General features: G+C 54.6%; 1 protein-coding gene across 5 annotated transcripts in view; it reads right to left on the minus strand.

Annotated features, from left to right (window-relative positions):
* Positions 1–408: 408 nt before the first annotated feature.
* Positions 409–25,527, minus strand: part of SLC4A3 (solute carrier family 4 member 3) — a 78,114-nt gene continuing 52,995 nt past the window's right edge. For all 5 annotated transcript variants that reach the window (XM_084642955.1, XM_084642952.1, XM_084642954.1 and 2 more), the window contains 12 exons: positions 22,783–22,967; positions 19,146–19,362; positions 18,414–18,638; positions 17,882–18,030; positions 14,642–14,836; positions 13,941–14,147; positions 12,717–12,806; positions 9,237–9,403; positions 8,432–8,685; positions 5,420–5,589; positions 3,473–3,646; positions 409–2,642 (listed from right to left, as the gene is read on the minus strand). In XM_084642955.1, the coding sequence (XP_084499081.1) occupies positions 2,565–2,642; positions 3,473–3,646; positions 5,420–5,589; positions 8,432–8,685; positions 9,237–9,403; positions 12,717–12,806; positions 13,941–14,147; positions 14,642–14,836; positions 17,882–18,030; positions 18,414–18,638; positions 19,146–19,362; positions 22,783–22,967 (2,111 nt within the window). In that variant the 3' untranslated portion in view covers positions 409–2,564. The remainder of the gene's footprint in view (positions 2,643–3,472; positions 3,647–5,419; positions 5,590–8,431; positions 8,686–9,236; positions 9,404–12,716; positions 12,807–13,940; positions 14,148–14,641; positions 14,837–17,881; positions 18,031–18,413; positions 18,639–19,145; positions 19,363–22,782; positions 22,968–25,527) is intronic.

A 25,527-nucleotide genomic window follows, 5' to 3' on the forward strand; every position in this document is an offset into this window, starting at 1 on the left:
CAGAGCCAGCTGAAAGGGCGCGTGCTTCATGTAGGGCTGGGGGCTGAGTGTCTGCCAGCCAGGAGACCCAGCTGGGTAGGTCCTGTGGGCTCCTCTTTGCCATGGAGCTGGGGGCAGTGAGGGCCTTGGCTCTGTGGGGCTTCCTGCAGCCCTGCTCTTCTCACCCCTTCACCATTTTCTGAGTGGTACCAGTGGGTCAGAGCAGGAATTCAGTCCCCTGGCATCCCCCACCCACAGCTCTGTGTGGACATTAGGCTTAAGTGCCACTTCCAGGGGTTCCAGGCCATGGGTGGTGAGGGGTGGATGGTGTGGAAACATGATCAGGCAGCCCCAGTGGTCTCCCGGATCTGCTGCCATGGAGGAGCAGCCGTTCCCCTGTGGGCTGTAGCATGCACAGAGACTTGGAAGTTCAGTTCCTGTGAAGGGTTTATTGGTGCAGCCATATCCACTATAGATAGAGGAGTCACAATGCACAGCCAGGCTGGCAGGGATGCAGCAACAGCAGGCCTCCTACACTACACAGAGACAGGACACGCAGCCACAGACAGACAGACATCTCCTAACCAGGAGGCTTCACTGGCATCACAGGGGCTGTTGATGTGCCAGACTGTGGCCTGGCGGGAGCAGGACCCTGGCTCTGAAGGCTCCCCTCCACCTGGCTGGGTATCCATGTGGCCCTGTGGCCATAGTGTCTGAGCCTCCCATACCATAATGAGCACCCCCATGCGTGAGGTAGGGAAGGATCAGCCCCATTTCACAGATAGGAAACTGAGGCAGGGAGAGTCAGTGGATTTGCTGAGGTCCCACAGGAAGTTCTGGTAGAGGCCGGACTCCCAGGCCAGCGCCTGTACCACAAGGTCCCCCCTTCCTCTGATGCCTGTGTGGAGGGGCTGGGGCGCCTGCCTTCTCTGACTGTGTCACATCAGGGCCTCCTGCCCCACCGAGCGTTGGTACTGGTGACCTTTGGGCTCCATGGCAGCTGCCAGGTTACCCTACTACAGGCCGTGAGCACTACTGGTGATCTCCTCAGCAGAGCTGGCGAGAGCTGGGCTCTTAAGGGCCCAGGCAGTAACCCACTTGAGGCTTCAGACCCTGATGTCTGGAGAGACCTCGGGCCTTCCAGGTGTGAAGACATTCAGGGTTGCCCAGGGACAGGCCTGGGTGCCAGGGGCTCTGGCTCCAGCCACTGTGGGTGGCCCAGGTATGGGAATAGGAGAGGTGGGGAGCCACAGCAACCCAGTCACCAGGAGCATGGGTGGCCCAGTCACTGTGGTGGAGGCTATGTGTCCTGGTGACCCCAACACCAGTGTTGTGGATGCCTGCTGCTGGCTGCAGCCCATGTGGGCAAAATGCCATGTAGTGGGAGACAAGGTAGGGGAGGGAACATCTTTTATGAGATCTGCCCCTGTTGGTGAGAAAGGAGCTTTCGACCGGAAGAAGAGCTCTGTGTAAGCTCCTAAGCTGCTCTCTCACCAGCTGAAGTTGGTCCCATAAAAGTTCCCTCCCGCACCTTGTGTCTCTAATATCCTGGGACTGACATGGCTACAACCCCGCCGCATGCTCAGTGGGAGACACTTCCTCTGGAAGCCCTCTCAGCCCTGCCTGCTCTAGGAGGCCCCTCCTCCTGCCGCTCCTTCCCTTGCAGACATCACAATCCTTAACACTGGTTACTGTGGGACTGCCCATGACCTCAGACCCCTCCACCCCAGAAATACAACTTGGAGCGATCAGCAGGGAGGGCAGGCACCAGGAAGGGACTTGGACAGGCAGGGGGATGGGATTTGAACTCCTTGAAGCTCAAGAGTGGAAGCCCCTGCCTATCCACAGGGAAACCGCCTGCAGCTGGGACACAGAGAGCTTGGGGCAGACTGGACACAGGCTCCTGAGTTGCCCTAATCCTGGCCCCGCTGTATAGGACGTTCTGCAGCCCAGGATGGCACAGAAGCTCTGTTAGAAACCAGGCAGGGCAGTCTGAGGTGCAAAGTAGCCCATGACAGGGAGTCGTGCAAGGAGCCCACTTATGTGCCCGCTAAGGCAGCTGGGCAGCCCAGCTGGGGGCGGCAGAGCAGACGAGTCTTGCCCTGCGCAGGCGGAGTCCGGCCGGGCACCGAGACTGGGACTCTGTGTGGGGTCCATGCCTCCCTCAGACTCCATGGAACGTGGAGCTTGGGCTGGCATTTGGAGGAACCAGAGCTCTGTGGTGAGTGGATGGGAGGTGGCGGCTCCCAGCTGCATGGCCCCCCTTTGCTAACCCACATACCAATGCAGCCTCAGTCTCCAGTGAGGGAGACCCATGACCAAAGGGAGTGTAGGCCCCTACAGAGACTCCGGATGTGAGAAGTGTCTCCCGCTGGGTCCAGGTGGAGACAGGCTCACGCTTCCACTGTGCGGGTGGGGGCGGGAACGACCCTGCCCACCTCCCTCCAGGGTTCCGACACAGCTGCTCTTTGGTCCAGACAGGAAAACATCTGACGTGTAGTAAGTTCAAAGCCATTCTGATTGGTCCTTAGCCAGGGAGAACGCGTGGGAACGAGCAGCTTTCCACAGGGAGGGGGTGGAGCCGCTCACACAGGCATGTGCATCTCATTGTACTCGTCCTGGCCATCTTCGTCAAAGTTCGGCTCTGCGTCCTCCGAGTCCAGCTGTGGGCAGAGATAGAAGCTGGGCAGTGGCATGGCAGCGACCAGAGCGGGGCTTCTGGTAGCCATCCCACCAAACTCAGACACCAGCCCAGGAGCAGGAGCCAGGGCCCTAACTCACCCCGCTGGGGGGATGTTGGTATCGAGCGCTTTGCTCATTATGTCGCAGGACACTCACGTTGTCTCCTTCCCCTCCCGTGCGACCCATTCCTCCCTCCCCACTCTCTGGCTGGTGTCCTTCCCCGGCCATTCCCCTTCCCCTGGCAGCTTCAGTGCTCATGGTGCTGGCCCCTCTGCTAGGCAGCAGCTGCCCTAGGGAAGGCAGCGAAGCTCCTCCACACCTCCAGCTGTTGATGCAGGCTCTTCTCTGTGATGAGGACCCTGGACACCACCCACAAAAGATGGAAAGAGGCCCCAGCCCCTAGGCTCTCAGTCTAGAGAGCCCTGTTTTTGACAATACCAAGGTCCAGGGAACTGGGTGTATTGGTTGGGCTGTCCCAGCCTTATCCAGGGAGGGGAAGGCCAGATAGCACCAGACCAACCTCACCAGATCCAGCAGCCCTGACCATGAAGAGAGAAATGGAGCAGGGAGCCCCCGTTCCAGGCTTCTGCTTGGCATCTGTGCCCTTTCCACATCCCAGGCTATGAGCTCACTGGGGCAAGACCCCTGGCTCTGTTTGAAAGTGCTGGGACCAGATAAATCACCACCCACAAGAAGCTGGAGAAAGCTCCCAGCCCCTCTGAGCAGGCAGTGCCCCACATGCCAGCTGCCTGAGCGAACTGAAGACAGCCCAGCCCTGGGGAGATGGATGCTGTCACACAGAGCTGCTTACGGCTTTCAGTTCCCGGTCCTGAAAGAAGCGGGGCAGCAGGAAGCGTCGTAAGGGCACCGTCATAATCAGGACAAAGGGGAAAGCTAACGAGGCCACTGTTGATTTCACCACCCAGAGCACCACGATGCAGGCCAGCTGAATGCAGGTGAAGAGGTTCATTCTCCAGGTCTTCACCTGGGGACACAAGTCCAGCCTAGCAACGCACCATCCCTCAGGGACATAAGCCACCTCCCACTCCAGCCTGCGCGTCGCCCCATCCACTTACAGCTGGCTCCCCACCTACAGCACAGCCCCACTGAATGCTCAGCCCCTCCAGCCCGTGCGTCACCCCATCCACTCATAGCCAGCTCCCCGCCTACAGCATGGCCCCACTGAATGCTCGGCCCCAGTGCCCTGTCTACAGCACGGCCCCACTGAAAGCTCAGCCCCTCCAGCCTGCGCATCGCCCCATCTACAGCACAGACCCACTGAATGCTCAGCCCCTCCAGCCCGTGTGTCGCCCCATCCACCCAGAGCCAGCTCCCCGCCTACAGCACGGCCCCACTGAACGCTCGGCCCCAGCTCCCCATCTACAGCACGGCCCCACTGAACGCTTGGCCCCAGCTCCCCGCCTACAGCACGGCCCCACTGAACGCTCGGCCCCAGCTCCCCGTCTACAGCACGGCCCCACTGAACGCTCGGCCCCAGCTCCCCGCCTACAGCACGGCCCCACTGAAAGCTCAGCCCCTCCAGCCTGCGCATCGCCCCGTCTACAGCATGGCCCCACTGAATGCTCAGCCCCTCCAGCCTGCGCATCGCCCCGTCTACAGCATGGCCCCACTGAAAGCTCAGCCCCTCCAGCCTGCGCATCGCCCCGTCTACAGCACAGACCCACTGAATGCTCAGCCCCTCCAGCCCGTGTGTCGCCCCATCCACCCAGAGCCAGCTCCCCGCCTACAGCACGGCCCCACTGAACGCTCGGCCCCAGCTCCCCGTCTACAGCACGGCCCCACTGAACGCTCGGCCCCAGCTCCCCGTCTACAGCACGGCCCCACTGAACGCTCGGCCCCAGCTCCCCGTCTACAGCACGGCCCCACTGAACGCTTGGCCCCAGCTCCCCGCCTACAGCACGGCCCCACTGAACGCTCGGCCCCAGCTCCCCGTCTACAGCACGGCCCCACTGAACGCTCGGCCCCAGCTCCCCGCCTACAGCACGGCCCCACTGAAAGCTCAGCCCCTCCAGCCTGCGCATCGCCCCGTCTACAGCATGGCCCCACTGAATGCTCAGCCCCTCCAGCCTGCGCATCGCCCCGTCTACAGCATGGCCCCACTGAAAGCTCAGCCCCTCCAGCCTGCGCATCGCCCCGTCTACAGCACAGACCCACTGAATGCTCAGCCCCTCCAGCCCGTGTGTCGCCCCATCCACCCAGAGCCAGCTCCCCGCCTACAGCACGGCCCCACTGAACGCTCGGCCCCAGCTCCCCGTCTACAGCACGGCCCCACTGAACGCTCGGCCCCAGCTCCCCGTCTACAGCACGGCCCCACTGAACGCTCGGCCCCAGCTCCCCGCCTACAGCACGGCCCCACTGAACGCTCGGCCCCAGCTCCCCGTCTACAGCACGGCCCCACTGAAAGCTCAGCCCCTCCAGCCTGCGCATCGCCCCGTCTACAGCATGGCCCCACTGAATGCTTGGCGCTTCCAGCCCATGCATCACCCCGTCAACAGCACGGCCCCCGTGAACACTCAGCCCCAGATCCCCATCAACAGCATGGCCCCACTGAATGCTCAGCCCCTCCATCCTGCATGTAGCCCCATCCACCCACCCCCAGCTCCCCACCTACAACACAGACCCACTGAACGCTCAGCCTCTCCAGACAGTTCACGGATAGTTCCCCTCTTACATCTCCCACCCATCAGCCACCCCCATGTCCTAGCCCCAGCTCCCCGAACAGCCCCTGCTCACTCACCTTGATGACGTAGACGTGATCCGGGTGGTGCTTGGATGGCATGAAGATGAGGAGGAGACGCTCGTAGAGCTGGATGCCGGTGAGAGACGTGACCCCCATGTAGAGGAAGATCCCGAAGAGCACGGCCAGGGGGATCCGGCGCAGCATGTTGCCCATCACAATGGACAAGCCTGCAAGGACAGAGCTGAGGGCATCACTTACCTGCAGCCTCCCCAGCTGCATGCCTGCTGCACATGGACCATTGTCCTGACACCGCCTGCGTCTCTCTAGCTGCCACGTGGTACAGAGTAGGCGCAGTCACTGTCAGGAGTCCCCAGCTGGGGGAGCTGTGGAGAGCAGGATGGGGTGGGGGCTCTATGGAGCTGTCAGGGGCAGGGCTGGGGCAGGGCTAATGTGCTGGCCATGGGGAGATGTCGGGGGCAGGGCTATGGCGGGGGCTGTGGGGAGCTGACAGGTGCAGGGCTGGGGCGCTGGTCATGGGGAGCTGTCGGGGACAAGGCTGGGGCAGGGGCTGTGGGGAGCTGACAGGTGCAGGGCTGGGGCCAGGCTAAGGCGCTGGCCATGTGGAGGTGTCAGGGAAAGGGCTGGGGCCGTGGGGGCTGGGCTGGGGCGCTGGCCATGGGGAGCAGGTCGGGCACTAGTTGTGGGGGCAGGGAGGGGCACTGGCTGTGGGGAGCAGCTGGGGCGCTGGCCGTGGAAAGTTGTCCAGGGAGGGTTGGGGCGCTGGCCATGGGGAGCTGTTGGGGCCAGGGCTGGGGCGCTGGCTGTGGGGAGCAGGGTTGTGCACTAATTGTGGGGGCAGGGACGGACAGTGGACGTGAGGTAGAGGTGCTGGCCGTGGGGGGCAGGGTAGGGGCACTAGCTGTGGGGAATGGGTGGGGCACTGGTTGTACATGCTAGGTAAGGTCGATGGCCGCAAAGTAGCAGGAATGGTTTTGGGGCCAGGGCAGAGGTGCTCGCCACAAGGAGCGGGGTGGGGTGCTGGTTGTTGGGGGCAGGGTAGGGTGCTGACCACGAGGTAGGGGTGCTGGTTTGGGGACAGGCCAGGGGTGCTGGCTGTGACAGGGTAGGGGCGCTGGTTTTGGGGGCAGAACGGGGTGCTGGCCATGAGGTAGGGGTGCTGTGTAACTAAGCTGGCCTGACATGAGTAATTACCACTTGGAGGGAGGCCTCATTTCTTGGAGGATAGAATTTGAGAGGTGTATAGACCATTAGGTTGAAAGGGACAGAATGTCTGAGCCAGCTGAGACAGGAGGGAGAACAGCCAGGAACCCTTTACTAACAACAGACAAGACGAGCTAGGAACACAGAGGTGAGGTACAGAGTAGGTCGAGCATTTTGGACCCCAGAGAACGCGATGAAGTGTTCTCCCAGAGCTGGACAAGCTCTGTGGAAAAGGTCTTGGCAGGAGTCCCACCACGCTGGTTGGGGGAGCGGAGTAGGGCCGCTGGCCATGGGGGTGCTGCTAACCCTACCCCTGGATGACCAAGAGTGCTAAAGGAATTGGCGGATCTGATTGCAGAGGCATTGGCCATTATCTTTGAAAACTCATGGCAATCGGGGGAAGTCCCGGAAGATTGGAAAAAGGCTAATGTAGTGCCCATCTTTAAAAAGGGAAGGAGGAGGATCCTGGGAACTACAGGCCGGTCAGCCTCACCTCAGTCCCCGGAAAAATCATGGAGTATGTCCTCAAGGAATCAATTCTGAAGCACTTAGACGAGAGGAAAGTGATCAGGAACAGTCAGCATTGGAAAGTCATGCCTGACTAATCTAATTGCCTTCTATGATGAGATAACTGGTTCTGTGGATGAAGGGAAAGCAGTGGACGTGTTATTCCTCGACTTTAGCAAAGCTTTGACATGGTCTCCCACCGTATTCTTGTCAGCAAGTTAAAGAAGTATGGGCTGGATGGATGCACTACAAGGTGGGTAGAAAGTTGGCTAGATTGTCGGGCTCAACGGGTAGTGATCAATGGCTCCATGTCTAGTTGGCAGCCGGTATCTAGCGGAGTGCCCCAAGGGTCGGTCCTGGGGCCGGTTTTGTTCAATATCTTCATTAATGATCTGGAGGATGGTGTGGATTGCACCCTCAGCAAGTTTGCAGATGACACTAAACTGGGAGGAGTGGTAGATATGCTGGAGGGTAGGGATAGGATACAGAGGGACCTAGACAAATGAGAGGATTGGGCCAAAAGAAATCTGATGAGGTTAACAAGGACAAGTGAAGAGTCCTGCACTTAGGACGGAAGAATCCCATGCACCGCTATGGACTAGGGACCGAATGGCTCGGCAGCAGTTCTGCAGAAAAGGACCTAGGGGTGACAGTGGACGAGAAGCTGGATATGAGTCAACAGTGTGCCCTTGTTGCCAATAAGGCCAATGGCATTTTGGGATGTATAAGTAGGGGCATTGCCAGCAGATCGAGGGACGTGATTGTTCCCCTCTATTCGACATTGGTGAGGCCTCATCTGGAGTACTGTGTCCAGTTTTGGGCCCCACAGTACAAGAAGGATGTGGAAAAATTGGAAAATGTCCAGCGAAGGGCAACAAAAATGATTAGGGGACTGGAACATATGAGTTATGAGGAGAGGCTGAGGGAACTGGGATTGTTTAGTCTGCAGAAGAGAAGAATGAGGGGGGATTTGATAGCTGCTTTTAACTACCTGAAAGGTGGATCCAAAGAGGATGGATCTAGACTATTCTCAGTGATAGCAGATGACAGAACAAGGAGTAATGGTATCAAGTTGCAGTGGGGGCGGTTTTGGTTGGCTATTAGGAAAAACTTTTTCACTAGGAGGGTGGTGAAACACTGGAATGCGTTACCTAGGGTGGTGGTGGAATCCCCTTCCTTAGAAGTTTTTAAGGTCAGGCTTGACAAAGCCCTGGCTGGGATGATTTAGTCGGGATTGGTCCTGCTCTGGGCAGGGGGTTGGACTAGATGGCCTCCAGAGGTCCCTTCCAACTCTACGATTCTATGACCTCTGCCCCCCAGGTTCAGTAGCTTGGGGCTCACCGACGAGGACAGCGATTGCAACTCCTGTCACGCGCTGCTCCTTCACCTCCTCGATCTTCGGCTTCTCCCCCGGAGCGATGGCCTTACTCATGACGGTCAGGGCATTGACGTGGGTGACTGAGCGCACGGTGGCAGCAGTCAGCCAAGGGAGCCCGAACAGCGCGCAGAGGCCGCCCATGGTACCGATGAGCAGCAGGTCCAGATGGAAACCGGAGCCTTTCAGGAGCTTCCTCTCCTTCTTACTGACAATCAGGCTGGGGAGAGAGGAGGGTCCTGCTGTCGGCGCCAGGCCTGCTCAGCCCCAGGTCCCCCCATGCCTGTGCTTCTGGGGCAGACCATGTGCCCAGTGGCCCTTGGAGCAGGGAGCATTGCTCATGAGCTGCAGAGGTGCAGTTGGCAAAACGAGCGGCCAGCCAGAGGAGAGTCCAGCCTGGCACGTGGGGGAAAAGGGGATATTCTTTGCCGCTCCTGGCCATTCTCCTCTCTGCCAAGCCCAGGGACAGGCTCCTTTCCTGGGTGAGGCTGGCGCAGGCTATGTAGACTCCACCTGGCAGGGGAGGGAAACCCACAGCCACAGTCGCTGTGCAGGAAGAGCCATTACAGGAGAGTCCCAGGGAGCAGAACCCTGCCTCCTCATGTCCAGACTGGGCATCCTGCAGCCCAAGCCTGTGACTGAGGCTGAATGTCCAGGGCCCAGCCCAATGAGGAGAACCCCCCACCTCGTCCATCTCCCTGCACAGTTGCCAAACACTGGCTCAGAGCTCAGTGGGACGAGGGAGCTGTGGGTGCAGGCAGCAGTACTCACGTGGTGATCTGGGTCTCCATGAAAATGAGGATGAAGACCAGGAGTGCAGGGATGGCTGAGGCAAACATCATCCACATGGGAAAGGCCTGTCGGCTGCCCAGGGGGTGAATGAACCAGCCGCGCTTCTGGGGAGACGTGACTGACAGCCCAGTGGGAACATTCAACTTCTGTGAGAGCAGGAAAAAAACAACATTTACTCAATGACATTCAGCCCCTCAGCCCCCTATGGCTCTGACCTGGCTCTCAGTACCGCTGGGATCCTCAGCCCCCTATGGCTCTGATCTGGCTCTGGGTACCGCAGGGATCCTCAGCCCCCTATGGCTCCGACCTAGCACTCGGTACCGCTGGGATCCTCAGCCCCCTATGGCTCCGACATGGCTCTCGGTACCACAGGGATCCTCAGCCCCCTATGGCTCCGACCTAGCACTCGGTACCGCTGGGATCCTCAGCCCTCTATGGCTCCAACATGGCTCTGGGTACCACAGGGATCTTCAGCCCCCTATGGCTCCGACATGGCTCTGGGTACCGCAGGGATCTTCAGCCCCCTATGGCTCCGACATGGCTCTGGGTACCGCAGGGATCTTCAGCCCCCTATGGCTCCGACATGGCTCTGGGTACCGCAGGGATCCTCAGCCCCCTATGGCTCCGTCATGACTCTCGGTACCACAGGGAGTCTCAGCTCCCTATGGCTCTGACCTGGCTCTCGGTACCACAGGGATCCTCAGCCCCCTATGGCTCTGACCTGGCACTTGGTACCGCTGGGATCCTCAGCCCCCTATGGCTCCAACATGGTTCTCGTTACCACAGGGATCCTCAGCCCCCTATGGCTCTGACCTGGCACTTGGTACCGCTGGGATCCTCAGCCCCCTATGGCTCCAACATGGTTCTCGTTACCACAGGGATCCTCAGCCCCCTATGGCTCCAACATGGCTCTGGGTACCACAGGGATCCTCAGCCCCCTATGGCTCCGACATGGCTCTGGGTACCGCAGGGATCTTCAGCCCCCTATGGCTCCGACATGGCTCTCGGTACCGCTGGGATCCTCAGCCCCCTATGGCTCCAACATGGCTCTCGGTACCAGAGGGAGTCTCAGCTCCCTATGGCTCCAACATGGTTCTCGTTACCACAGGGATCCTCAGCCCCCTATGGCTCTGACCTGGCACTCGGTACCGCTGGGATCCTCAGCCACCTATGGCTCCCACACGGCTGTCAGTACCACAGGGAGTCTCATCCCCCTATGGCTCTGACATGGCTCTAGGTACCGCAGGGATCCTCAGCCCCCTATGGCTCCAACATGGCTCTCGGTACCACAGGGATCCTCAGCCCCCTATGGCTCCGACATGGCTCTGGGTACCGCAGGGAGTCTCAGCTCCCTATGGCTCCGACATGGCTCTAGGTACCGCAGGGATCCTCAGCCCCCTATGGCTCCAACATGGCTCTAGGTACCGCAGGGATCCTCAGCCCCCTATGGCTCCGACATGGCTCTGGGTACCGCAGGGATCCTCAGCCCCCTATGGCTCCAACATGGCTCTCGGTACCACTGGGATCCTCAGCCCCCTATGGCTCTGACATGGCTCTGGGTACCGCAGGGATCCTCAGCCCCGCACAGCTCTGACCTGGCCCTTGGTATTGCACATGTTAAATCCAGAAGGGGCCATCATCATCCCCGCATTCTGAGCTCCTGCATAGCCCATGCCAGAGACCCTCATCCCTCCCTTACTGCATCCAGCCCATCAGCTGCGGTTGAGCAGGGGTGGAGGTTATCGAAGGAAGTGCCTGGGCTAGATATGAAGACTCCTGGTGATGGAGAAGCCTGGGTGGCCTGTTCCGGTGGATGGTTCCCCTCCCCGTTAAACATCAGTGCCGTATTTCTAGTCTGCATTTGTCTCACTTCAGCTCCCAGCCGCTGGGTGTCACTCTGCCTCTGTCTGCTGGGTTAAAGAGCCTTGGCTCTCAGGGCTTGTCTGTCTGGTTCAGGAGTCTCAATTCTACTGAGCACTAGTGTGTCGCACACTGTCCTGGGGGCTGGCTCTGGAGTGGGCAAGTACCCAGCCTGCCTGTGACAGGCTCCACTAAGGAGAATGAGCTGACCCAGCTGGATGGCAGTTCATTAGGTAAGGAGCACCCAGGCCTTAGCCAGGGTCATGAGGGCTCAGACAGGGAGTGGAGCAGAGAGATAGAGAGCTCCTAAGCAGAGCTCTTCTCAGGGCTCAGCGCGGAGCTCAGCAAGCAAGGGACCTGAAGAAGAAGCTTTGAAAGGGAAGAGCTGTGAATGCCAAGCCCTAGCAGAACTTGGTCCCAGTGAGAGGACCTCACCAGGAGCTGAAGATCACAGAGGAATTATATGCCAATAGCTGCCTTGGTTTGAGCTCTGTGGGGACCCTTCCCCAGAGATTCTGACTCCAGAAGAGGATCCTGGGTCAAGAGCTCTTCATAGGTAAGGAGCCTGGATGGAGGTAGATGAGGGACATAAGTGGAGTTGATAGACTAAGGTTAATTTGGACCCCTTCTTCCTTCTCTCCCCCCATCTTGGAGGCTCATTTGTGTAGCACATTTCACAATTTTGAATTTAATAAACTAGACCCCTGAAGAGGCACAGTTTGATATATATAAGCCTCACTGGACTTCTTGAAAGCATGTTAAGGGAAACTGAGGCAGGGATGCAACCAGGGTTTCATGTACTAAGTGGCTCAGCGGGACTCTGCTGGTGTGGACTAAAAGTTCCCATTTCAAACAATACTACGTTAATGTGCACAAGGGAACTTTTAGTGCACACCAACAGGGTCCACACAGGACAGTTAGTCCACAACACGTTAGTGTGCATTAGAATTTTACATCCTTGGGGAAGACTAATGTACTATGTAGACAAGCCAGAAATCTCCCTCCCCCTCATCCCCCCGGAAGGTATTTACAGACAGTGATCGAGTCACCTCCTCACTCCTCTTGGATACACGAAATACAATGAGCTCCTTAGTCTCACTGCGAAGCAGGTTTTCCAGATCTCAAACTGTCTCTGAGCCCTTTCCAGATACTCAGTATCCCTTCTGAAGTGCGGGCACCAAAACTGGACACAGCCTCCAGTAATGGGTTTTGTAATGCTGAATTCAGAGGGAATACCACCTCCCTTCTCCTATTTAGATTGCACAGACCTCAGTTGTACACATTTCTAATCCAGCTCTCGGTAACACGCAGACCCTCAAACCTGCACAACTCTGATCTGGCTCTTGGTGTCACAGGAACCCTCAGTCCCTTATGGCTCTGACCCACATCTTGGTAGGACTCAGTGCCTCCCGGGGCTGCTCCCACAGCTATGATTCGCAGAAGTATGTGCACAAAAATCTCTCTTTGGTTTGCACCGTATTGACCGAGAAAGTGGGAAACACAAAAACATCTAGTTACACAAGCACAATGAATGGAACAATCAGTAATCCCAACCATGCTGGACTGGTGTCCAGGCTTGATGGGAACGCCAGCACCTACCTGTGTGTACGTGTCTGTGATGGTGTAATCCACCAAGACCATGACCAGGATCGAGATGGGGATTCCAAAGTCTCCAATGATCCGTCGAGCCTGCAAAGCAAACACATTTCAGTGGGAATGCGCAGGCCAAGCTCTTAGACGCTGCTACAATGCCAGGCACTGTACAGAGCCCTGAGACAGGCTGACGATCCATCCCATCCAAAGGACAGGCAAGATGCCCACTACAAATGTGAATGCTGCTAGTGAACAGAGGAAACAGGAGCTCTGGTCACTCCCTGACCGCACTGGGCTGCTTTTCTCCCTGCTTGGGCCCCAGCTGCTCTCTAGCCACATTCAGGTATCTGGGCTGCTCCAGACACCATCTGGCCCTGGGAGACTGGGTGGGAAGCCAGCAAACACCAGGCACATTCTAGCTGGAAGTGCCTTAGGAAAGCACTCAGGTCCCAAGGCACTGAATGCTGTATTAGTGCCTCAGACGGGCAGACGGATCACAGAGAGAACTAAAATTAAGTTTATCCCTCCTTCCATGCCAGGTCATTCTGACACACACTGGAGTCCAGTCCCCTAGGATTAGCCTGACCTATGGAGACTCATACACCCACCAGTCCCTATGGCTGTAAAGCTCCAGTTTAGCAGACCCTTGACTCCAGATTCAGCCAGAGAAGCCTTGCTGAGGGCCTGAAGTGTTTAGGCCCAAGCAGTGTTTGGGCTGCTGGATTCCTCCATCTAAAGATACCCTGGGGCAGATGTGGGTAGGACAGATAAGTGTGAGCAGCAGCCAGGTCTTATCTATGGCCTTGGCCTTGTGCCAAGGGAGCCTGCCCTCTCCAATGGCATTCAGAGGACTGTTGGTGTTTATTTTACGGGGGCGGTCCCCAATGGCACCAGACTCACCTGGAGAGAGACAACACACCGGGGTGCCAGCTCTCTCTTCAGGCAGCTTCCTATCAGCATAAACAGCCCTTTGCCCACACAGGCCTGGTAAGACCACATGAGCCAGGACAGGGTGCCAGGTTCAGACATGCTGGAATAGATAATGCTGGTGCCACAGAGGGCAAAAGTGTGCAGCCAAAAGGGATGCATGGTGGATGAAGAAAAGGAGGACTTGTGGCACCTTAGAGACTAACCAATTTATTTGAGCATAAGCTTTCGTGAGCTACAGCTCACTTCATCAGATGAAAGGGCCACAGGATTGGGCCGTTGGGACACAGCTCAGCAGCTTACCTTGCCTCCTAAGAAACGGCTGTTCTTGAACTTGCGCATAAAGAAAGCGATGAAGAAGGTGCCCAGCATGAGGATAAGTGAGAGGAGGGCAGTATTGGGCTGCATCCTGGTTCCCAGAGACATGGCATCAACAGAGAGCGTGCTGGCATTCAAGCCACTCTGCAAACTCGGCGGGTAAAACTTCAGCAAAGGATGCTCTGCAAACACCTGGACAGGGGAGACAAGCAGAGGGTGCAGTCACCAACCTGTGCAGAGGGACGGGGGAGGACAGTCAAGTGTGAGCTCAGCACTGTGTGTTGCCAAGCCCATCACGGCACATCCCCAAACAGCTCATCTCACAATCTACCCGTGAGGTTAGAGGAAGAAAGAAAAGAAAAAACTAGTTATGCATCCAGGTACTGCTGCAGGGGAAGGGAGAGAAGGTTTGGGGTGTGTCCCTCTACGCTCCCCGCAAAGACCTGTGCACAGCAATGCGGTCACAGCGCACAGGGGGCACTCATGTTTGGGGACTTGAGGGGTGGCAAAGAATTGTTTCACAGGCCCAGCCAGAAATGCTACGGCACTCTGGCCCTGCATCAGAGATGCTATTGCTATTGTTCTCTCTATCGATTGTGGGAGGCACGTGGCCACTATGGTGGCAGGTGCCTAGATCAGACAGCTGGGCAGACACTCTGTAGCATCTCTCCCTAGGGACCGTTCACCTTGTAGAGTTTATAGAAGGTTTCGTAGATGAAGATGAGGGAGATGAGGAAGGCAAAGATCTCCTGTGTGAAGGGCGAGATGTATCGCACCAGGAAGCTGCCTTCAGCTGCCACAATGATGAAGATGAAGACAATGAGCCACAGGCCAATCCACACTCTGCCCGTCAGGTACTCGATGCCTTGGCTCTGGCAGAACTGAAATAGGGAAATGAAGGGTTAATCACAGCCCATGGGACAGCCTCTCTCCTCTGCTCTCCCACACACACTCTCCTCCCCTCTCCCATTCTACATGGTTCTTTATCAATTTCTGGAATGGCGTGTGTACATTTTTCCATGTAGCCTAGCAGGGAAGGGGTTAAGGTATGGCTGGAGGGAACAGAAAATGCTTCATTTGCTGAGTAAAGTCACAGACTTAGTATCTGTTGTTTCACTGGCCTGTCCTGCTCAGACTGCAGTGTTAGTTACTGGGGCGCATCCCAGGCACACTGTGCATTGCACATCCCCTCTGCCCTGCTTCCTGCCATGCTACAAATAAACATGACACCAACACAACTCCCCAAGAAAACTCCTGCTCAGTCGAGTCACCAGCCCCCCAGGAGAGACCAGGCCGCATGCTTGGGTTCAGCTGTAAGGCAGACTACACCCCTGTCAGACAAACGCCCAGCAAGCCCCGCAGTAGGCATGCAAAGGAACTTCCCCAACCAACGGCAGCTGAACAGACCTAGAAAAACTCCCTCTGCTATCGGAAGCACACAGTGTCCTGTGCATTGACTACCACCTCAGTCAAAGCACCGCACACTCCAGCCCCAAACCCTAAACACACTCCACTCCTATGCAAGCCTGGCTACTAATGCCAGGAACAACGGTACAGATAACCCCACTCAAGCACAGAGAACACTACAGATGGGGAGGAAGGAGGGAGGGAGAAGCACAGAACTCTGACAGGCCTTCACCCGTTACAAAACCCACAACCCCAAACTAGTAATTTAATCATAATAAACACTACGGATCACCACAGAACTGTCAATCAAACGGCAGTCACCACTTTATATGAAGTGTATGGATTTCCAAAAAGCCATGGATACAGTGGATAGAACAGGGTTATGGAAGTTACTATGCTACAATGGAATCCTCAGAAATTTTCATTAGGAGCTTTTATGAAAATATGACGAGTCAAGTAATACATAACTGACTCAGTCATTCAAGGTTACTATGGGCATCAGAAAAAGATGTCTTATGGCACCCGCAATCTTTTTACTCGTAGTGGGTTGGGTAATGAGAAAGACTACAGAACAACCAAGGGGCATACAATGGAGCATAGGCGCCAAGCTCTGCTGGCGCCGGTGGGTGCTAGACCTGCCCCGGCCCCAGGCCCTGCCCTGCCTCCACCCCTGCCCCGCCCCCATTCCAACCCCTTCCCCAAATTCCCGCCTCTTCCCTGCTTCCTCCCCTGGGCGAGCCGCGTTTCCGCTCCTCCCCGAGCTTGTTTTGCGGCGGCAAGCACTGGGAGCTAGGGGAAGAAGCGGGGACGCAGTGAACTCAGGGGAGGAGGCGGAGGTGAGGTGAGGCAGAGGGGCTGGGAGGGGAGCTTGGCTGCTGGCGGGTGCAGAGCACCCACCAATTTTTCCCCATGGGTGCTCCAGCCCCGGAGCACCCATGGAGTCGGCGCCTATGCAATGGATTGTCACACAGAAGTTCGAGGACCTTGACTTTGTAGAGGACATCAACTTGCTATCCCATGACATTAGAAAGATGCAACCCACAATGCATTATCTCCAGGCCTATGCACAGTTAGCAGGCTTGAAGATCAACACAGCAAAAACTAAAACCATGAGAATCAACACATAACAAGACACACTAATAACACTTTCTGGGACTGACATAAAAAAGTTCTGATGTTTCACATATCCTGATAGCGCTGAAAGTACAACAGGAGGAACAGATGACATTAAAGCCGGAATAGCAAAAGCCAGACATGTTTTGTAACTCTAAAGCCAACCTGGAAAAACTGAAATCTTGCCTTCCAAACTAAACTTCAGATATTTAATACAATTGTAAAGCTGGTCTTACGAAGCGGTGTTGAAACTTGGAGACTTATTTTGACCTTTCTATCAAAATTCCAATTTTTCATCAACAGCTGCCTTAGACAAATGCTCAATACCAGGTGGCCAGAAAAAAATCACAAACGAGGAGATCTGAAAGAGGATGAAACAGAAACCAATAGGATAGGAAGTTATGGAACAAAAATGGAGCTGGCTAGGACATATGTGGAGAATAACATGACAAGACATGGAGCCCCTGGGTGAGAGGTAATAAGAGAGAAAAAGGATAACATGCAAACACACAACAGAAGCAGAATGGAAAGCTCCCAAAATGACATGGGAAGAAGCTAAGACTACAGCAGGAGACTGGCAAAGATGGAAGACCGTGGTGATGCCCTTAGGTTCTGCATGGGATAGAGAGGCATAAGAGAAAGCACTTGAACACCAAGAAACACAGACTCCCTGGAAATGTGGAAAAGCGTGACTAGACCCACTGTACCTGACCCTGAAAGACATTTTCCTTTCCACAGTCCACAACATAAAGATGCACAAGAATGAGACGTCTCCAAACTGGCTGGCATAGACCCTCTCTGAACATAACTCGGGGATAAGCAAGAGGCAGCACAAATAACCACAATATGAAATCCCCTGCTGCCACATCAGAAATGAAGAATAATGCTAGGTGAGTGGTTACTGCTCTCCTACAGAGACTGGACTGGACTGCATGGGATGCAGGCTACAGTGGGATACAGTTAACTGAATCTGGAAAATCTGCACGCAAAAGAGAGGAGAAAAAGTGACTGAGAAAAGGAGCGTGGGCTGCACGTATGAGCATTCACCACAGCAATGCAGATCAGGGCCTGGTTTGGGCAGGAGCTTGGTTTATATCAGGGCTGCTGGCTAGGGCAGCACTGTGAAGCATTAATAAAATCACAAGCCTAGACAGGCTCAGTGGAGTGGACCATGGTGAGAGGAGGCAGAAGTGACTGGGGTGAGCTGGAAGGGACAGGCAGGAGGGCAGGGCCAGCACTGGGTGCCCTGTGGTATGGTAGCAGTCTGCAGGAACGTTTCGGAGTCACCCCTTTCAGCGTCAGAGGAGTGCAGCTGCCCCTCTGATCAGATAAACCATGGCAAGCCAAGCACAGTGCAATGGCTGAGGAAGCATGGGGCAACATGTGACATGATGGCTTACAAGTACCTTGAAAAAAGCTTCTTCAAATACCAGAAGGGGCCCCGAGAAACCAATGACAAGGAGCGGCTGAGCTCCAAGCAGGGAGAACAGGATCCCCAGAACTGAGGTGGAGATGATCAGCTCCGAGACCCCCATGAGACCCTCTGTCTTCTCTCCTAAGAGAGAACAACGTGTATGTGATAAGCTGCCCTGTGGAGAGCGCAGTCCCCCATAGAGTTACTCTGGGGCGGATACACCATGCACAGGCAGGGAGTCCCCTCCTCCCCCCTGCACAGACATAACTGCCCTGCACTGGGCAGGGGGTCTCACATTTGAGGGTAGAACCCCTCCTCCCCTCCTGAGAATCCTGGAGCTGGAGAGGTCGAGTCACATGGAGAGAGCGCAAGCTGTGTGCAAAGCACAGCTGCAGCCTCCTGAGCGAGCGGCGCTGAAGCCCTGAGGCCAGAGCAGGCACAGAATCTCAGACGGCAGAGCCAGCGCCCCCCAGTCCAGCCCGGGCTAGTTTGTGCAAAGAGCAGACAGAAAGCAGGCCCATTACCTAGGAGTCCCCCGAAGGTGATGGCAGGAGAGAGAGCAGCAAAGTAGATGAAGAGAACGGCTGCAAGGCACTGGCTGTGCAAGGCGTCTCTGATGTCACTGAGATATTTGGGGTACCTGCGCTTTATGTCCCGAACCAGACCTCCAAAACAAATGCCGGTTCGTCTCAATGGGTCGTCCTCAGCGTCCCCCTCCTCTTCCTCCTCAGCCTTCACTTCACACAGCTCTGGGGAGACATGGTGTACTGGGGTTACAACGGGAATGTAGGAAAGAGATCCACCCCTCTCTCCTGGGGACAGATGCTGGCAAATACCCACCTCCCACAGAACAGGTGAGCAGGAGGCAAAAGCTCGGCAGGCTCCCTACACACCCCACATGAAACCTGGGCTTCCCCTCCACCCCCACCCCACGGCCATGCTCCACCCCCTGGGCCTGATGCCCCCCCATGTCCGTGCTCTGCCCCCCTGGGCTTCCCGCCCCCCATGGCTCCCCATAGCCATGCTCTGCCCTCTTGGGCTTGCCAGCCCCCTGGGGCCTCCCACACATCCCCATCTCTGTTGCAGGACTCAGCCCAGCTCACCCCACACTAGCTGTCCTCGCTTTATCCTATGCAAGGGGGAGGCAGAGGCCTCCTAGCCAATGCCCCTGGCACAGCCCCCATTGTGCCCTCCCAGGGCAGACAGGGAGACACTGGATGCAAATTCATTATCTGCCAAAAACAGAGTGAGGAGACCTTTAGCTTCCTGGACAACCCCTTCCTTCGTGGACTTCTTCTGCTCCCTCTCCTTTCTCTTCCTCAGTAACTCTTTCTGGAAGGTAGCGATAGACCTGAGCAAGTCTTTCCCCTCCACTTCTGATGGGGGGATGACAATGCTGCAGTCCAGGAATTCGTTGATGGCATTGAGGAGGTCCTGGCGGTCGTCAGCCATGTACGCAGCCTCGTGGAAGAGCTGCAAGATAGACAGGAGGCTCAACCAAGCCAAAGACACCACCAGACTACTTCTGCAGCTGCACAGCGCCTGCCCTACTGCCATAGCCCAACAGATCCACGTGCTCCAGCATCCCTGCCCCACTTTCCATGCCAGAGCAGATCCCATCTCCCTGGGATCTCTTCTCCTTCAGGTGTTGGATCAGACCAGTGAGACTGCTAGCTAGATATCCCTACCACCTGGTATCAGAGCAATCTGCTCATCTAGCCAGTATCATAGCTCCTGTCACACCAGCGTTATGTAGCTGTTTTAGGCTGTTCTAAGGGACTTTTCCCCCACGGTCTCTAAATGCCAGGAGTCAAGGAGATGCTTCTAGTTCAGAATCCAATTGACTGGTGAGTCAGGCACTCAGGGACCACAGAGATGGATGGAGTATAAAAATTGGATAGATGGTGCATAAATAGATCAGATCGCTGGTCCACTTGGATCAGAATCCAGATTACTGATGTGACACAAAAGAGCACTGTTCTCTCTAATCTCATCTTGTGTACTCTGCCGCACTGACAGACTAACAGGGAGGAAATCAGTGCTGTGGGAAAAGGCTAGGAATTGTTAAGCACTGTAACTAAGGCACAAGAGAACAACGCTGCCTGGATTGCCCTCAATACTCAAATCATCTGCAGTTCTGCCTTAAGAAAATGACTATACTCAAATGTCATGCTTCAAGGCTTCACCCAGATGCTTGCAGGAGTTAGGAAGGAATTTTTCTTCCAGTGCACTATTGGCCAGATGTATTCTGGGTGTTTTTTTCACCTTCCTCTGAAGCATCATTGATTGGCCACAATTGGAGATGGGACATTAGTGCGGTGGACAGTGTTCTGAGGTGGAACAGAGAGTACTCTTTCTAAATGCCTGATTGAGATGTGTTGCTCACATGCTCAGGGTCATTCTGACGCCAGATCTGGAGTGGGGAAGGAATTCCCGCTCCACCCCTTGGGGGAGATTGGCAGAAACCTTGGGGAGGGGAGGGGGTTCACCTCCCTCTGCAGTATGCAGTGTGGATTTCCCTATCGCTGCAGGGCCTCAGGCATTGATGGCACCTTGGTCTCTCCTGTTCTCTCCCTGAGGCACACAGCAGCATCTCCTGAGGACTGAAATGCTTTGGTCTAACTTAGGTCTTTGGGCTTAACAAGGGGTATCTGGGTGAAATTTAATTGCCTGCGGTATACAAGTGGTGATAGTACATGAGCTCATGGTTCCTTCTAGCCTTAAACTCTATGAAACTACGAAAGAACTTGGAATGCCAGGCACAAGGGGCAGTCAGTGCCAGGGGCTTCTCAGACACCTGAGCGTAAAGACATGGAACATGGGGGAGGAAGCCAAACGGGAACTGTCAGAGGGAATCCTTGCAAGGAAATGGAGAGTAAGGCCATGCCTACACTATGGCTCAACAGGGTGCCATAGCTGTGCCACCTTAGCACTGTAGTGTAAATATTTCCTGTGGCCACTGGAGGGGTTTTTCCGTTGCTGTACGTTATCCACTTCCCTGAGCGGTGGCAGTTTGGTTGACTGAAGCATTCCTCCACTGACCTAGCCGCATCTACGCTGGGGTTAGCTTGTCATAGCGACAGTGCTCAGGGACGTGAACCTCTGCAAGCTGTAGCAACGTTGACCTAACTTTCAAGCGTAAACCATGCCTAAGTTTCTGCTGCCCGGAGGGTTAAAGGAAGAAGAGAGGTTTAGAGAAAGCAGGGGGACAATCGTGCAAAGAAAAAAGCAGGCCCATTAACGACGGAGGGAGGAGTTTAATGAGGACTGTGAAATGGCTGAGGTACTGCACCACTTTCAGAGCATGTCTGAAGTGAAAGGGATGGGGAATTAGGACGGAATTAGAAGTCTGTAAGGAGGTCAGGGACAGCTGAGCTCTCTGCAACATACAGACTCCATGGAGCTGCAGCTTCAAATTCTGGCTAGGCTAACTTGGCCCTTCACCCTTCTGATACCTAGCACTTGGCATGGCCAAAGCACAGCACCAATACTAACTAGCTAATCCTCCCACCTGTGTACCACGTCACTACCATCCTCCCCAGTTCACTGACAGAGAAGTGAAGGGAGAGGGAACTGGACTGACCAGGGCCACCCACAAAGTGAGTGCAGAGCCAGGGTTAAAACAGTACAGCTGCCGGTTCCCAGTCCAGGGCTCGGCCCATCAGGCCCATGCACCTCACTCTGTGGTGTCTTTCAGCTGAGAGCCCTCAGAAGCCAAGGAGCCACCTGCTCTACATGAACATTCTAGTGCCGAGCGCAGGGCATTCGGACAATCTCCCCTCCTATCAATCAAGTTTCCCTGTTATTCTCACAGTCCCAGTCAGTCCCTCTTGAGCAATAACCAGCAGATCCCCCAGGCTTCTTTGGATGGACTCCCTTCTTCTGGATCATGAAGCTGCACTCCATGCAGCCTATAAGTCTCTGTGCTGACGCCGATCTGGCTGGGTTTGTTACCTAGCAAACAGCTGGGGATATAAAGTTTCCTATGTACAATCTCCTGCAGCCAAGAGGACGCTGAAAGCTAGTCCAGGAATGTTTCATTCTCACTCTTCTCCTCCAACCCTGGATGTCTGTAGCAGGCGCCTATAATTGTCTCTCCTTTGTCATTCCTTGTCAGAGAATGAGTTTCACTGCCACACTATTCAATCCTAAGGTTAGACAATAATCTGCAACAGTCACCGTCACTTCTAGCTCTTGACGTCCATGTTCCCTGTGCCAGCCAGGCACTGGGCACTGACACACAAAAGCATCAACCCTCTTCTCATTCTTCCTCTGCCATTTCAGAGCACTCTCCCTCTTGCCTTGCGCTGGATGTTGGAAGTACACACGAGCTGAGCACAATGGCCTCTTCTCCTCTGCCAGACTCTGAGGACCCCTTTACTCCTGCTCTTGGAATGAAGTTTCTGGGGATCTCTCCTTTTGTGTTCACCTCCCAATTTAGCACTTCCTGTACCAGCCTGATGTCAGTCCTGGTCTCTCTCTTTCACAGAATCATAGAATATCAGGGTTGGAAGGGACCTCAGGAAGTCATCTAGTCCAAGCCCCGGCTCAAAGCAGGATCAATCCCCAACGAAATCATCCCAGCCAGGGTTTTGTCAAGAATTACCTTAAAAATCTCTAAGGAAGGAGATTCCACTGCCCCCTAGGTGACCCATTCCAGTGCTTCACCACCCTCCTAGTGAAAAAGTTTTTCTTTTGTACTGGGCCATCCTCCCTGTCCCAGGCTTGGCTTCTCTGATAAGACCTGTCCCCCCCAGTGCTCCCTGTCCCTAACCCCTGTCCAGAAGAGACTTGGTACAGAGCCTCTGCAGCTTTTCTGTCCTGTGTCTGACCTCTGTCCCACCATACCACTATTCCCCATGCTCTAGCAGGAATGCACACCCAGCGCCTCACCTTGTCAGACATCAGGGTAGAAATGGACCGTCCAATTTCATGGTAATCGACGTTGGCCTGACTGGGTCCCAGCAGGACAAAGATGAACCTGACCGGAATTGGGACCTCCAGGACAGATTCCAGGAAGACAGCCTCATTCAGCCGGACAAAAGCCATAGTGGGCTGTTCAAGGAACTGCACACAGCCTACCAGGAGGCAAAGAACAAAACCACAAGGTCACGGCAGAAGTCAGGAGTCCCAGGTGACAGAGACAGCAGCCACAGAGCAGCACTAGCGTGGAGAAGGGAGCCCCTGGGCACAGGCCCCATGGTAACTCTCTCACTCAGGCATATGACCTCCCTGCACCATCTGCCCGGACATGCCCTGGTAACATGTTGACAGTGACATACCTCACAGCTTGAGGGAATTGAAACGTAAACCTGAATCTCAGTTGTCACTGAAAAGACAAATAAAGTCTCTTTTCTCGGCTTTGACAACACTCCTGACATAAACCTTCGGATGGGGATGGAAATGTAGTATGAGGTAGCCCTTGCAGTGCAATCATTAAGATTGCGCAGAGGTTTCTGTTTACAGCCAATTTTTCAAAGTGCTCTAAAATCCACATGCCTACTGAGATTGGTCTGAACATTACTGTGTCAGTTGAGGATCCAGGGTACAGTTAGTGAAGCCAGGTTGGGAGCAGTTGGTCAAGAGGTTCCTAAGATGCAGCCCCCACCAAATTACCTCATTTAAAAATCTGCTGGCTCTTATAGTGTATTTTTGCCCTGCAGCTAGGGAAAAAATAGAGGCAGGATCAACAAGGAACTGACATGAGTTTATCTCAGCTAGTGAAAGCCAACAAGAACCAGCCACCAAGCAGTCCATTTTTTAAAGTGCTATAAAATTAACAGGCACATTCAAACAGGCTTGAAACGTAGCCCTGGTCTACTGTGACGAAATGAGACTGTTCTATAATATTTTTATGAGTCCAGTATGTGCCTCAGTTTCCCCTATGTGCTGTGTTGTTACCCAGTGGGTGGAAAAGGCCTCTCAGAGCAGGCCAGGAGACGTAGGTGTGGGTGTCACCGAGCTGTCTGGGTCTGGTCCGGTCCCCATAGCAATGGAGCATTGGAGAAGACAATGGCAAATCCAGTCACCAGGACAGTGACACCTAGCAGCCAATGTCCTGGAGTCTGACAAAAAAAGCTAAGTCAGCATGATCCTTAGTGTGGACACAGATAAACTGGTAGAAAGGTGCCTTGTATTTACAGTCCCTACATTCACAGCAAGAAGCTATACCAGTATAAAGATATAAGAACATAAGAATGGCGATACTGGGTCAGACCAAAGGTCCATTTAGCCCAGTAGCCTTTCAGGGACACTCAGAACATGGGGTTGCATTCCTGACCATCCTGGCTAATAGTCACTGATGGACCTTTATAACGGTCTGCCTCCACACGAAGGGTTGTACCACTTTAACTATACAAGTTTCTAACTGATAAAATGGTACAAAAACAGTGTGTAGACAAGCCCTTATTATGGCAGTTGACGGGGTACAGATTGTGGTGTACCTTTAGGGCCATTCGTTCAGTTGGCTCCTAAGATACAGCTCCCCTCAAAATAACCTCATAGATTCATAGAGTTTAAGACCAGAAGGAACCATTAGATCATCTTCTCTGACCACCTGTGGAGCACAGATCAGAGAATTTCACCCAGTTTCATAGAATCATAGAATATCAGGGTTGGAAGGGACCCCAGAAGGTCATCTAGTCCAACCCCCTGCTCGAAGCAGGACCAATTCCCAGTTAAATCATCCCAGCCAGGGCTTTGTCAAGCCTGACCTTAAAAACCTCTAAGGAAGGAGATTCTACCACCTCCCTAGGTAACGCATTCCAGTGTTTCACCACCCTCTTAGTGAAAAAGTTTTTCCTAATATCCAATCTAAACCTCCCCCACTGCAACTTGTTTCCCCCTTTTTAACCCAATAACTTGTGTTTGGCTAAAGCACCTCTTCCAGAAAAACCTCTAGTCTGGATTTGAAGCCATCAAGAGCTGGAGAATCCACCACTTCACTTGGGAGTTTGTGTCAAGGGTTAATTACTCTCACGGTTAAACTATTTCTAATGTGAATTTGTCTGGTTCAACTTCTGCCGCAAATGTGTGTGTGCACCTTTCTCCACTAGATTAAAGAGCCCTTTAATGTCCTGTATTATCTCCTTCGGAAGGTATTTAGATACTGGAGTCAAGTCACCTTGCCATCTCTTTTTGACAAGGTGAACAGACGGAGCCCTTTAGGGGCTTGTCCTATACAGACAGTTAGTGTGTGGGAAGGGTGGGTATAAGTCTGCAGGGCACTTCCTTGCCACAGCAGTAACTGGCCATGTACTCTGCTGCCATGCACGAACAGTTCTGTTGCGTGCTTTGGTCTCCTGTCCAGCATTAGATCAAAGTGCATGATGGAACTTCTAGTGCACAGTGGCAGAATCCACAGAGCCAGTTAGTGCACAACAAGCTAGTGTGCTGTATATTTACACCCCAGCTTTCTGTGCACTAACTCTCGGTTTAGACAAGCCCTTAGTCTGTCACTGTAAGAGAAGGTTATTCACCCTGTGAAGTAACTGAGGTTCTTCGAGATGTGTGTGTCTGTGGGTGCTCCACTTTAGGTGTCAGTGCGTCCCTGCACCATTAACTGGAGAATTTCAGTAGCAGTGTCCGTCTGGCCTTCTGAATGCTGCAGTGAGCACATTTTTGGGAATATGTGACTCA

The sequence above is a fragment of the Lepidochelys olivacea genome (assembly GCF_965140295.1).
Source record: "Lepidochelys olivacea isolate rLepOli2 genome assembly, chromosome: 11".
In the NCBI taxonomy this organism is placed as follows: domain Eukaryota; kingdom Metazoa; phylum Chordata; order Testudines; family Cheloniidae; genus Lepidochelys; species Lepidochelys olivacea.